This window comes from Zea mays, chromosome 7 (genome assembly GCF_902167145.1).
Source record: "Zea mays cultivar B73 chromosome 7, Zm-B73-REFERENCE-NAM-5.0, whole genome shotgun sequence".
Taxonomy (NCBI): Eukaryota; Viridiplantae; Streptophyta; class Magnoliopsida; order Poales; family Poaceae; genus Zea; species Zea mays.
Genome location: NC_050102.1, coordinates 87,805,599 through 87,818,984, shown reverse-complemented (window position 1 = coordinate 87,818,984; position 13,386 = coordinate 87,805,599). Strand labels below are relative to the sequence as shown.

Sequence of the window (13,386 nt, the reverse complement as noted above, 5' to 3'; positions counted from 1 at the left end):
AAATATGATCTACGATCAAATTATAATTTAGATTAAAGTTGAATTATTTATTTCTTTAAAATTATCCTTCTCACATAATTTATAAAATGAACATATGACCTAATCTTAATCACGTAAATCTTTCGAAAATCATATCTTTTAACCATAACTCTGACTCTAGAGATTCTCGAACCTAGGATCTAGTCACGATGCATAAATCATTATTATGCAGTTTGTTCTTATGTTTGGCGTGATGTTAATTATGCCTATACCATTTTGTTTGTATTGCTATGACTAGCAGTAAGGTCACGAGAATCTGAAGATCATCCTGGTACCTGGAATCTCAAGTCCTAGGCAAGTTGTGCCCTTGTTCACTTCTTTTTACCCACTCATGTTCTTATTAATCATAATGATCTGCATAAGTTAATTTTGATGGGACCCAATAGGTTACCCTAGTTTAACTATCTTTATACCTTGTTTACCACTGAATTTTTGGGTAGTACCTGCTATTGCTTTATGTGGTTTTGGGTATAGAGATACACATTATTCATGAGTATACTTTTATTATCAGTTGTCATTTACTGTTCATGATAAGATCATTATGTTAATTGGAACATGGAGAAACACCCGGGAAAACAGTGCTACCACAAGGGTGGTATGGGACGCCCTTGGCTGACTAATTAGGAAAGCTAGTGGAGGACTACCTTACCCGAAAGGGGCAAGGGCAGTAGAGGAGTGGTTAGTGTAAGGAGGTCCTTGGATTGATTTTGCTACGATGGCGGTCAGGCAAGGGATCCCTGCATTGGAGCTTCCTAGAAACTGTAGCGGGTTTTTTTTGAAGCTAGTGGAACTTTGTAAAGGCCTCGTAGTGTTACCCTGTCTCGCCTCCTCGGTAGAGGTGTATGGGAAGTCGCGATCCCTTGGCAGATGGGTAACATGACTTGTGGGTAAAGATGTGCAACCTCTGCAGAGTGTAAAACTGGTATACTAGTCGTGCTCACGGCCATGAGCAGCTCAAACACTCACATGATTAATTTATGGAACTAAATTCAATTTGTCATATGCATTGCATCGCAGGTGTTGTTATCACTTTTGTTCTACTACTTAATTGGGTTGGTATTTACTTATACTTAGTAATTGCTAATAAAATTTTGACCAACTTTAAAAGCAATGCTCAGCTTCAACCATCCTCTTTGGTAAGCCTTACACTTCACGTGAGCTCCCATCTTTGGCGAGTTCATACACATTATTCCCCACAACTTGTTGAGCTATGAACGTATGTGAGTTCACTGTTGCTGTCTCACACCCCCCCACAGGTCAAGAACAGGTACCGCAGGATGAGGCGCATGGAGGATGATGTGATGAGATCGTGAGAGTTCTAGGTCGTCGTCTCCCAGACAACTTTGGGTTGCTGGATCGTTGTCTCCTTATGATGTAATTATTTATTTATTTTGTACAGAACTCCTATTATATAGTAAAGATGTGACATTTGTTTCTGTACCACTATTCATCATATGTGTGAGACTTGGTCCCAGCACACCTGGTGATTATTTCGCGCCCGGGTTTTAGACCCCTAAAACCCGGGTGTGACATATCACTTGTATATGGACATTTAGCAATAAAATGACTGGACTTACCACACCTATAGCAAACCCTCTTGGAGCGGGGTTTGTAATCCTTCCCCTTCCTTTGTTTGAGGATTTACCGGAAGCTCTTGATGATAAGAGTCATCTCCTCGTTGTCAGGCTTGGAGGCGTCAATTAGGAGCCTATTTGGTGTAGGCTCTTCCTTCTTTTCTTCCGTTGCCATGAATGCAATGGGTTGCACCTCGGGTGTGGAGGTGGCGCTTTGCTCCAAGTTGACAATGTTTTTAGAGTCTTTGATCAAAAGTTCAAAGCTCACAAACTTACCAATCACCTCCTTGGGAGACATATACTTATATTTATGATCTCCACGAATTAATTGTACTTGAGTGGGATTACGAAAGACAAGAGATCTTAGAATAACCTTGACCATTTCATGGTCATCCCACTTGGTGCTCTCGAGGTTGTGGACTTGGTTGACCATCGTCTTGAGCCGGTTGTACATTTCTTGTGGCTCTTCTCCTTTATTGAGGATGAATCGATCGAGTTCTCCCTCGATCGTTTCGCGCTTGGTGATTTTGGTCACCTCATCCCTTCATGCGTTGTCTTGAGGACGTCCCAAATTTCTTTGGCACTCTTCAACCCTTGCACCTTGTTGTACTCCTCCCTACACAAGGAAGCGAGGAGTATGGAGGTGGCTTGGGAGTTGAAGTGCCTTATTTGGGCGGCCTCATCGGAGTCGTAGTCCTCGTTGCCAACCTATGGTGCTTGCGCTCCAAACTCAACAACATCCCAAAATATGGTGGTTTTATCACTCCACATACAATAATGTTCACCATCAAAATATGGTGTTTTCCTAGGGGAACGGAATGTAAAGGAGCGCGTTTAGAGATACGAGGATAGCAAAGAGGCATCTTACTATACTTCTTATGTTCTTGGCGCTTTGAAGATGTGGACTCAGCGCCAGAGCCCGGAGGTTGAGGGTGAGGAAGAATCGGTATCGTAGTAGACCACCTTCTTCATCTACTTTTTCTTCTTGTCACCCTTCTTATGTGACTTGATGGAGCTGACGGATTCCTCCTTGTGCTTGTCACCGGCCTCCTTCGACGGAGTCCTTTCTTCATTCTTCTTTCTCGAAGATCCGGGATTTTCCCCAGTGACCATCTCTCTTTTGGCGTGTTCTCCCAACATCACTTCAAGTTGTTAGAATTTAATGAAGTATCGGGCTCTAATACCAATTGAAAGTCACCTAGAGGGGTGAATAGGAGAAACCTGAAAATTATAAACTTCGAACACGCACTTCACCCGGGGTTAGGGTTAGAAATAAATAATAGTGAATTTAGAGTGTGGAAGATAGTTCTTTTTGCTATGAGTTGCTCAATCAATGCGGACTTTGGGAGCAAACTCAAAACAATGTGAGCAAGAGAACTTTAGAGAGAGAGGAGAGGGGAGAAACAAATCGAACGGTGAAGATCAACACAAGTGGACACAATGATTTGTTTCCCGAGGTTCGGTTCCAAAGAACCTACTCCCCATTGAGGAGGCCACAAAGGTCGGGTCTATTTCAACCCTTTCCCTCTCTCAATCGGTCACCTAGACCGGTCGAGTGCTTCTTCTTAATCACACGGGTCACTAAGACCCCGCAAGGATCACCACACAATTAGGTGTCCCTTGCTTGCTTTACAAAATACTTGGAAATATTAGAAGGAGAAGAAGAAAGCAACCAAACAACAATTGGAACACAAATCACCCTCTCTCAAGTCACTAAACATTTTAGATCACTTGACATGATTTTGGCACTTGGAGAGGATTTGAGGCTTTGAATGTGTCTTTGGAGTGTATTCTTTGCTCTTTTATTGAATGAAGAGAGTGGGATGCTTGGATGGCTTGAATGGTGGTGGTTGGGGGTATTTATATTTCCAACCACTATTCTAGCCATTGGCTGACTTCTCTGTCGATGGGCACACCGGACAGTTCGGTGGTGCACCAGACACAATATTGTTCACTATCCAGTGTGTGCCACGTCAACTGCCCGTTGGGGTTTGGAGCTGTTGACCGTTGAAGTCGTATGTCCTCGTGGTGCACTAGACAGTCCATTGCGACCTGACGTCACAGACTGTCTTCTGATGCTTCAGACTGCGGGCGCAGTCCCACAGTCCACCGTTGGCGGAGTCGACCGTTGCACCGAGGGCTCACTGGATAGTCCGGTGATTTTTAGTGGACAAGCGTCGAGAATTCCCGAGAGCGGCCAATTAGCGAAGTGCTCTAGCCAGGGCACTGGACACTGTCCGGTGCACCCAGACAATCCAGTACGCCACTGGCTGCAGCAAGTCTGTTTTGCTCCAAACTTGTAGAATTGTCTCACGATCATTTTCTTTATATGTGTATATGAACCTTATGCACCTGAGAATTATTAACTAGGCAAACTAGTTAGTCCACATGGTTTGTGATAGACGTCAAACACCAAAATCGATTATATGGAAATGTTGAGGCCATTTCCCTTTCACCCACCCACTGACTTGGGTTTTGTGGGGCATTAATGCTTGCCATAGGTGGCTCATTTGGCTGGTTTTCCCTTTCCGACCTTATGGAGGGGGCAAAAAGTACTCGCCTCCACGTGTCTGGGATGTCATATTATGGTGTTGAGGCGCTGTAGGATGCAACAGGAGGTTTGGCTAGGACGGATGTGTAGTCACGTTTGTTACTCTGCGCTAGACCGTCCGGTCACATACGTGAACTATCCGACTATGTGCGTGGACTGTCCAGCCGCATGGCCAGACTGTTCGGTGATGTATTTGGACTGTCCGACACTATGCACGGATGGTCCGAATTGTTCGTTTAGGGTTTGTGTGGGACGCGGTGGATCAGGCGTGGATCTCGGGTATTTGATTCTAAAAACGAGGCCGGATGTCGTTAGCCCGGATGGTCCGCGTTCACGTGCGGACGGTCCGACCGTGCGCATATCGGTGGGTTTACCCCCAATGTGCGTAGGAGCCTGTGGTTGTCCACGATATTTGTCCATCGGCATCCCGTAAAGGGGTTATGATTGGTCATGCCAATTTGTAACCGATGAATGCGTGTGTTTTCCCAGTTTCAACCTCTTGCGAAGGAAAATTTGCGACATCAGATTTATCAAATGTGCGTGCTAGCCTCTTATAATCATTTTTGCATACTCCCTATGATATGTTGCATTTGTTCTCGTTGCTCATCTATGTAAGATCTAAGAGATTGGACTTCATTTGTATCACATACCTTGGGGTAGCTGTAACAGGTCGGTGCGAAGCCAGATCAGTTGTCCGCTTCTGGACGACCTTGTAATTCTTGTACACCTTAAAGTTGGCCAAGAATTTTGTCTGCGCTTACTTGATCAGCTGCTCCTTGTGCTCCTCGAATTCCTTTTGATCTTCAGCCGAAAGAGTCTCCATAGTCGGCTCGATTATGTTGTTGGGAGAAATGTCAGAACTATCCTTTGAAACAACCATTGATGGCCGATTTGATAGTTCTTCATGCGAAGTCCCCATCAGAGTCGTCAAAAAGTGTGTTGACTCCGATTTGGGTGCCAATCACTGTGATGCGTACCAGCGGTGGTTCTCTCTGCGGCAGCGCGAACGGTCCACAACCGAGGCCAAACGATCCACGATCTGACGCAGAGGCGAGAGTTCCCTAGGCTGACGCTGGACGGTCCGCACCCTGGGGGCCGGATGGTCCACGTGTGCATAGGGGCCGCGACGTTCTCCTACAGCACCTGGATCTCGCTCCCGGAAGTGACCCCATCAGGGAGGAGAGATCCTAGGGTTTGTCATGGGATCGGCAGGCCACCCAAGATGCCTCTATACGACGTAGAGCCAGAGAGAGGTGAACATTAGAGAGAAGAAGCTATGTTATTGTCTACTTCTAGGGCAAAAAGTAAAGAACAGAAGGTATATTGATTATAGTTCAATTGTTGGTGATTGCAATTGGTCATACCCCTTAATATATATAAGGGAAGAAAGTCTTGACCCGTTCCTTGGCGTCTCCCAACAGCAGCCGCGGATTTAGAGAGATAAATACACGTGAAAAGGGATTAGTTATGCCTGATCCGATCTAATCGCGGACTGTTCGGTCCTCAGGGGCGGACTGTCCGGCCGTGCCCAGTGCCACAAATGGTGCTTAACAGAATGAGAGACCCAATTCTCGGGAATTGGATTATAACTATAAACTCCCTCTCCCAATTCAGAGTGTCACCTCTCTGTATTGCGTGGAATTAGCCGTACAATTCTAAGCTCTAATTCAACGACATTCAAACAATAAAATTTAAATTACATCTCATTCCAATATCTTGGCTAAATTAATACTGAACTCAATTCAAGTCCATTCCTCTAATATGGACATCCAAACGGAGCATAAGAGGATTTGCTTGGACCCGTAGTCTTATCTTATCTCTTCTCAATAAGTAATGATGTCACCGAACAAAACAATAAAAATCAAGAAAAACGCGAGAAAAAGAAAGGACTCTATTCATTTTAGTGGGTTTTAACTTTTAGAGTTAAAATATCTCAAACCTAACTAATTCGTAAACAAAGTTAAGAAAATAAGAACATTAATTTGATATATTATGAAATATAATTAATAAAGAGTATAATAATATTTATTTTGTATTGTAAATACTATTATTCTATTGTATAGATTTCGTTAGATTTTAAATATTTGATTTATAAAATTAATTAGGCGTCTTATAAAAATATATGTAATAAATAGTCATAAAGTATTTAATTATTATAAATATTATTTTTATTATATAAATTAAGTTAAACTTTATGTTTTGATTTATAGAAAGACTCGTAATTTCTACGGAGTGAGGAGGATAGTACTACGAGAAGAAGACATCAGCGGCCGCAGGCTTCCAACATCTCCCGCCGCGCCGGCCACTCGCCTTCTCCTTCCTCAGTTCCTCCTCGTCAATCCGTCCATCGCATAGGAGATAATTGCCATTATGGACGAAGAGAGGAGGGGATTCGACGAAATGAAGGCGTTGGCGTTGGCTTCTCTGTTCTGGAGACGCAGGCGACAGCCAAACTCCAAAACGGAAAGGAGACAGCGCTTGGAACTACGTTAACAGGTATTAGTTTCCTCTCTCCGTTTACCGTTCGCCTACGCAGACGCCGTCTGGCGCACTCGTCTGTACACCGTCTCTTCTCCTCGCCATCACTCTGGCACACCCGAACTCTCGCTGTGGAGAAGAAGGAGCAGAGCGCCCTGGTTCCTTTAACTTCACGCGCGATCCTTCTTCCTTCATCCCTGCCGCGCCCTGGTCTTCATCTCTCCAGCGCGCTCTGCTCCTTCTTCTCCACAGCGTTGTGGCTCCCAGCTTCTCCCTGGCTCGCCGCTCGCCCAGCTCCTTCCTAGCTTCTCTAGCCGCGCCCCTCAGCTCTCCTCTCTGGTCTCCAACGCCCAGCGCCGCGCCTGCTCCAGCCATGGTTGCCGCGCTCCCAGCTCAGAATTCCCCTGTCGTGCAGCTCGCGGTGCCCTAGATCTCCGGCCACCGTGCCTGCTCCCTTGAGCTCGCCCCTGGTTCGGCTCTGCGCCTCCCTGCTGGCCGCAGCATCTGAGTCCCCTGGCCATCGCATCTTCCATGTCTAACTACATCAAGAACACAAATAACTATAAAAAGACCTCTCGGAATTCATTTTTACAGGAAGGGTATTCAGTTAACCATATGGTATCACCTCAGAGGGCTGAAGAAAGCACACTGAGAGGTTACTCCAATCTTTCTACATTAGAAACAAGACAGCAAAAGGTTATTCAACCTGCTGATGTTCAGAGCATTGCAGGCAATGAAAATCCTAAGCGTGAGGATGGACTAGATGGTGCATGTGCTCAGAAAAGGTTCTTTCTCAAAGCTTCTTTCACAAAATCTGAATGCTCAAAGCTTCTTTCTCCAATTAGGTGGATACTGAAGAGAGAGTACTTGACCTCGTGCATTGAGGCCGGCAAGTTCGTGGACGAAGAACCGTTTGAATGGTTCGGCACAGGCTTCAACGATGGACGAACAATCAGTTTCGACGCTCCCAGGAAATGGCGAAACATAAGGCAGCAGATGGGCCATGGCGCCTTCTACGGAATGCAGATCGTTGCCTACGGACAGTTCATATTACCAACTCTGGTAATAGTTCTTTGCTTATAGTCAACCAGCTCTTTTGACAACAGGCTTGTAGTGTGGCTGTGGAAACTAGTGATGCACGAGCACGACGCCTATTGTCTTGTACTTTGGGGTTTGATTATGTTCCGTGTTTTTCTAAATTTTAAAGTTCCTCTTTCTTTGCAGGACACAGTAAAGCGTGCAGTAAAGGCCGGCAATGGCGCCGTTTTAGCAACATCGCCGCCATACACCCGGTTCCTAGACTCTGGAGTCGACTTCGCCGTGGTATCAGAGAGCATATCACGAACAGACGCGTGGGTCCAGGAATTCATCAGCCACGGCCCACGGCATTCCCTGTGTCAGCGCCGATTACCTGGTCGAGTACGTGTGCAAGCCGGGCCAGCCCCTGGACCGGCACGTTCTCTTCGAGACGAACTGCGTGGCCAGCATGTCCCTGGAGAAACTCACGAAGAAGCAGCTAGAGATGGCAACGGCGGAGAAGTCGGAACCGTCGGAAGACGACGATCCAGAGGACCTGAGCTGCTCGGCGTGCGGCCGCAGGGACCGGGGAGACGTGATGCTGATCTGCGGCGACGAGGCCGGCGGCGGGATCGGCATGCACATCGACTGCTGCGACCCTCCCCTGGACGCCGTCCCCGACGACGACTGGATGTGCCCCAGGTGCGCCGTGCCGGAGCCCGAGACTCAGATGCTGCGGCCAGCAGGGAGGCGCAGAGCCGAACCAGGGGCGAGCTCAAGGGAGCAGGCACGGTGGCCGGAGATCTAGGGGCTCAAGGGAGCTCAAGGGCGCAGAGCCGAACCAGGGGCGAGCTCAAGACGAGTGCGCCAGACGGCGTCTGCGTAGGCGAACGGTAAACGGAGAGAGGAAACTAATACCTGTTAACGTAGTTCCAAGCGCTGTCTCCTTTTCGTTTTGGAGTTTGGCTGTCGCCTGCGTCTCCAGAACAGAGAAGCCAACGCCAACGCCTCCATTTCGTCGAATCCCCTCCTCTCTTCGTCCATAATGGCAATTATCTCATCGCATAGCGGCATAGCGTCCCCACAGTCCCAAGGAATCGGTGGAATCCAACAAGTCCAACCGCCGTCTCATCTCTCTGCTTCCCGGAACCTGAGTCCGAGAAGAGCCCGTTCGACATGGACACGGAGCCGCTGCTGCCGGCGCACCTCCTCCACTCGCTGCCGGAGCACTCGGAGGTGTTCCACTTCTCCCCGCCGCCATCCCCTTCCTGCCCATCACCGGCCTCCTCCTACAAGGACCGCATCATCTTCGGCGCCCACCCGCCACCGCCTCAGCCGCCGCCGCCCCCTCCGCTTCCCCCGTCGCACTCGCACCGCGCGCACCGCCGCCGCAGCTCCGTGGACGGCCTCTACGATTTTGACCTGCCTTCCTGCTCCTCGTCCCCGCCCTCGCCACCGTCGGACCCCGAGGACCCTTCCTCCGCCGCCGCTGCCGGCGCGTCCTCTCTCTTCGAATTCATCGCCAACGCCGCAAGCGCCCGCACCAACCTCCACCGCTCCCGCACCGCCCCAGCCATGGCGCCGCTCAGCGCCGTGACGCTCGCGGCCGCAGCCGCTGCCGGGGACCAGGCTCCCGCGCCGCCCGAGCGCCCCTCCATCGTGCTGCACACCTTCCTCTTCCTGCTCGCCTACCTCGCCCTCGGCGTGACCTTCTACGCCGCCGCGCCCGCCAATTTCAGCTCCTCCGCGGGACCCACGCACCCCGTCGCCGACGCGCTCTACTTCTGCATCGTCACGCTCTGTACCATCGGATACGGTGACATCACGCCCGCCACCCCCGCCGCCAAGCTCTTCTCCATCTCCTTCGTCCTCATCGGCTTCGGCTTCGTTGACATCCTCCTCTCCGGGATGGTCTCCTATGTGCTCGACCTACAGGAGCATCTCCTCATCACCGCGCTCAAGAACCCAACCTCTGCGCGCAAGCACCGCCACAACTACATCTTTGACGTCAAGAAGGGCAGGATGCGCATCCGTATGAAGGTGGCGCTCGCGCTGGGCGTCGTGGCTGTTTGCGTGGGTGTCGGGGCTGCAGTTCTCAGGAGGGTGGAGAGCCTGGGGTGGCTCGACGCCGTCTATCTTGCCGTGATGTCGGTGACCACAGTTGGTTATGGGGACCAGGCGTTCCGGACACTGGCTGGGCGCCTTTTTGCATCCGCTTGGCTGCTCGTGTCCACCCTGGCTGTGGCAAGGGCATTCCTCTACTTGGCAGAGATGAGGATTGACAAGAGGCACCGAGCCATGGCCAACTGGGTGCTGTCCAGAGACATGACCGTGTCTGAATTTCTTGCTGCAGACATTGACAACAATGGATATGTCACGTAAGTCCATGAGGCCTTGGTTCACATTTCTTTGCTTTCATTCACTAGTTAGCATGATTATGTCCAAATGATTTCTTATTTTTATGCTGAGGAAACATTATTCATCCATTGATATGCTATGCAAACGGGTGGCTTCAAGCTGATTATCCTCCAGAGAGCCTTTTTGGTAATGGTCCACAAATAGCAGGCATCTTGTTTCACAATTGAGGTCACCTCTTAGACAGTATGGAACTATCAACCTATAAATCGGGCAAAGTAAGGGCCTGTTTGGTTCGTGGCTAACTACGCCACACTTTGTCTAAGGTTAGTCGTTCAAATTGAAGAACTTAACCTTAGGCAGAAAAGTTAGGCAATGTGTGGCAAGTTAGGCAGGGAACCAAACATGCCTTAAATATTCAAAACACTCAAGTTCCAGCAATCATATATCACTAGCATTGGTTGTTCACTAGGTCTGTCATTATTGGTCTCAAGGTTCATTATTCACTTATTTGGTTGCAACTGATCTATAAGATTCGATGGAGATTCCGTGAATCCTAATGTGTGAGGCAGCAATACAAGGGGTCTTTGCTTCCTAAATCAATTCATTGATATACAAGATTACATCATAATGGAGTTTCACAAAAGAATATGACCAATCTATGCCTTTTGCTGCTAGTATGTTACATATCCTTTTTATCGTTGGTTTCTCCTGATGTTCCCTTGCTAGCTGGCTTGCAATATTCATGTTTCAGATATTGTACCTCTTTTGCTTCTTTTGATTTGCATCTATGAATCTGTGATGCACCTGAGGTGTACTTATTGAAACATTGAATACTACCTCTTATTAGGGCACGTATAACAAGATGTGTAAACATGGCCACCTTAAGACTGAAAAATAATAGTCCACGACTGAAAATATTATGGAATGCAATTATGGCATTAAATATAACATAGAAAAAACATGGAATGGGGCTTGACAGGTTGTCAACTCTTGAGCATGGCATGCAAATTTAGATAATTTGCTTAATGCTTATGTAGAATTGTGGATATTTACCATTAAGAGAGGATGTTCGTTGTGCCATTTTCAGAAAACCCACAAACTTTCCTTTTATGCTCTTGTATCATATTTTGTTTATCTTGTTTTGTGCTACTAAGCGTCTGCTGAATAATCCTAGATTCTTTTTAAAGGTATGACAGTGCTACTGTAAATATCAGTTGGCTGACTGACTTATGGTGTGCAATTTCTCGCATTTAGGTGTTTATTCAATTCGACAAATATACATATACTATTTATTATTATATAGTTGTTTTGAAAATATTTATGGTAGTTTGAAAGCTTTAAATATTTGGAATATATAAATGATTCATACTCCCATAGTTCAGAATGTATGACCACTTGAAAAATCATTGTGGTACAGTCGAGGATGAGATCAAGGGTACAGTACCATACTTGGTCCAACTTCACCTCCTAGGCTGCTACCATACTTTCAAGATGTGATAACTAAATTGTACAAGATTTTCAGTTAATAAAAGTGGACTAGGTCTGACATCTAGTCATCGTTGTCATTATTGTATATATAATATATCATTGGTCTTTGTCTGAGAGATGGTTGGACTAAAAGATTGACTATTGTGAAACATGCCAAACACTTATAAGCTTTATGCACACATTTTTTTCTGCCAACACATGGAAACAGTATTACCATCCATTTTTTTTATTTTTCTTGAATATGAAATACTTTCTGCTTGTGTTTAGTAAATTTATGTTAGAATAGCTTATACTTCATGTTTTATATTCTCTTACACTCCAATCAAGTATTTTGGTAGTGATTGTCTTATTCATTCGGTTATCCCTGAATTGTTTAGAACCCACTTCATGGCTTCTTTTCAGTATAAAGAAACTATCATTGTTCTTTGGCTTGTATTTTTTAAATCATGCTATCACCCATTTAGTAATATTAATTTATGTTAAACCTAGTTGATTTTTATTTGGTTTGCTGGCGTAGTTGCTGCATTTTGAAATTAGTTGTGGCTGTGTGCTTGATGTGTCAGATTGATTTATGGAGATTAATTGATATCCAGCACCGCTTGCATTTCGCAGTATTCAAACACCATGTAGCGTTGCTCATATTAGGCTGATGCAGAATGCCAGATATTTCAATTATTATTCGCCACGGCGTGTCAACCCCAGTATTAAGTAATCTGTAAAACATATGCATAGGGCAATACAAATGGCATGGCAGCTATTGTTTTTGCCAGGCTGTACGGACGTCTTCTAGATTTTCTGGTTGGTGCTTCCATTTTTCATTTCAGAATTTATGTGCTGTACTTTTAATTTGCCCCCCCCCCCCCCCCCTTTTGAAATTGTCTGCAAATGTTTCTTTCTATTATGGTCTCCACCCTTCTGTTCTGGTACTGACGCACTGCCATAATGCTGGCAATTATATGAGAATCTTTAGCTGCACCAGATATTCATCATCAGAAAAATAAAATTACCATAATGACTACCATTCTGTAATAGCAAGGATTTTTGTTTGTTATCTCTTTTTTTTGGAACATGATTTATTTATTTCTTCCCAGAGACCATCTTCCATTGTTTTAAAAATTGTAACAATTGCTGAATTGGCTAACGTGTGCTTATGCTACTCAGGAAATCAGAATTTGTTGTTTACAAGCTCAAGGAGATGGGGAAGATTACTGAAAAAGATATCATGATGATATGTGATCAATTCCAGAGGCTGGACACAGGGAGCTGCGGGAAGATCACACTTTCAGATCTTCTGGAGAGCCATCACTTGGTTTCAGAACCCAGGGATAAGAAAAAGGGGAAGAAATCTTAAACATGTGTCATAGTATGCACAAGAATTGAAGGGCAGTGCTAAAATTTTGGGACTAGAAAGCACGCCAAATGAGCAAGGGTGCGACAGGAGGCATTCTCCTACACGGAATGGAAAAGACGGAATCCGCTGAAGGTAGGATAGCTCCGTAGAAGTTGTAGGTGCGCTCCAGATATGATTCTACCCTAGAAATGGTGGAAGGATAATAACTGTTTTAGGAGGCGGCTGTAAATATGAACATAATTATACAGGATGGTCTATTCAGATTCTTTATGTGGATCATTCCTACTCATTTTTAAGAATATATTTTTCTGGCCACACAGTTGACGCGCATGGAATGAGCTCAGTTGTGGTCCATTGTCACGGCCGTTTAGAGTGACGAAACCGAATGCACAGTATGTGTGTCAGAATCTGTTTTTCACAATTGTAATATTGTATGTTCATATCACAATTGTAATACATCGAAAGACAATATTCGAAACGTAAATAAGAATAGAGTATTTATTACATCACTCACAATGATATAATTGTCC

General features: G+C 45.9%; 1 protein-coding gene across 2 annotated transcripts; it reads left to right on the top strand.

The window, feature by feature from the left end:
• Nucleotides 1-8,455: 8,455 nt before the first annotated feature.
• LOC103632543 (two pore potassium channel c) lies at nucleotides 8,456-13,175 on the top strand. Of its 2 annotated transcripts, none has more exons than XM_020541264.3 (2): nucleotides 8,456-10,037; nucleotides 12,667-13,175. In XM_020541264.3, the coding sequence occupies exons 1-2, from the start codon at nucleotides 8,836-8,838 to the stop codon at nucleotides 12,854-12,856; spliced, it is 1,392 nt and encodes a 463-aa protein (XP_020396853.1). In that variant the 5' UTR covers nucleotides 8,456-8,835; the 3' UTR covers nucleotides 12,857-13,175. The 2 variants fall into 2 exon arrangements, 1 of the variants encoding a protein (XP_020396853.1); XR_002263642.2 differs by having other exon boundaries at nucleotides 8,731-10,203.
• Nucleotides 13,176-13,386: the final 211 nt, after the last annotated feature.

Bases quoted from the DNA above. Each gene is read 5' to 3' on its own strand.
- LOC103632543 (XM_020541264.3), top strand. From the start codon at position 8,836: ATGGACACGGAGCCGCTGCTGCCGGCGCACCTCCTCCACTCGCTGCCG. The intron at 10,038-12,666 runs GTAAGTCCATGA...TATGCTACTCAG, and splicing joins GACAACAATGGATATGTCAC to GAAATCAGAATTTGTTGTTT.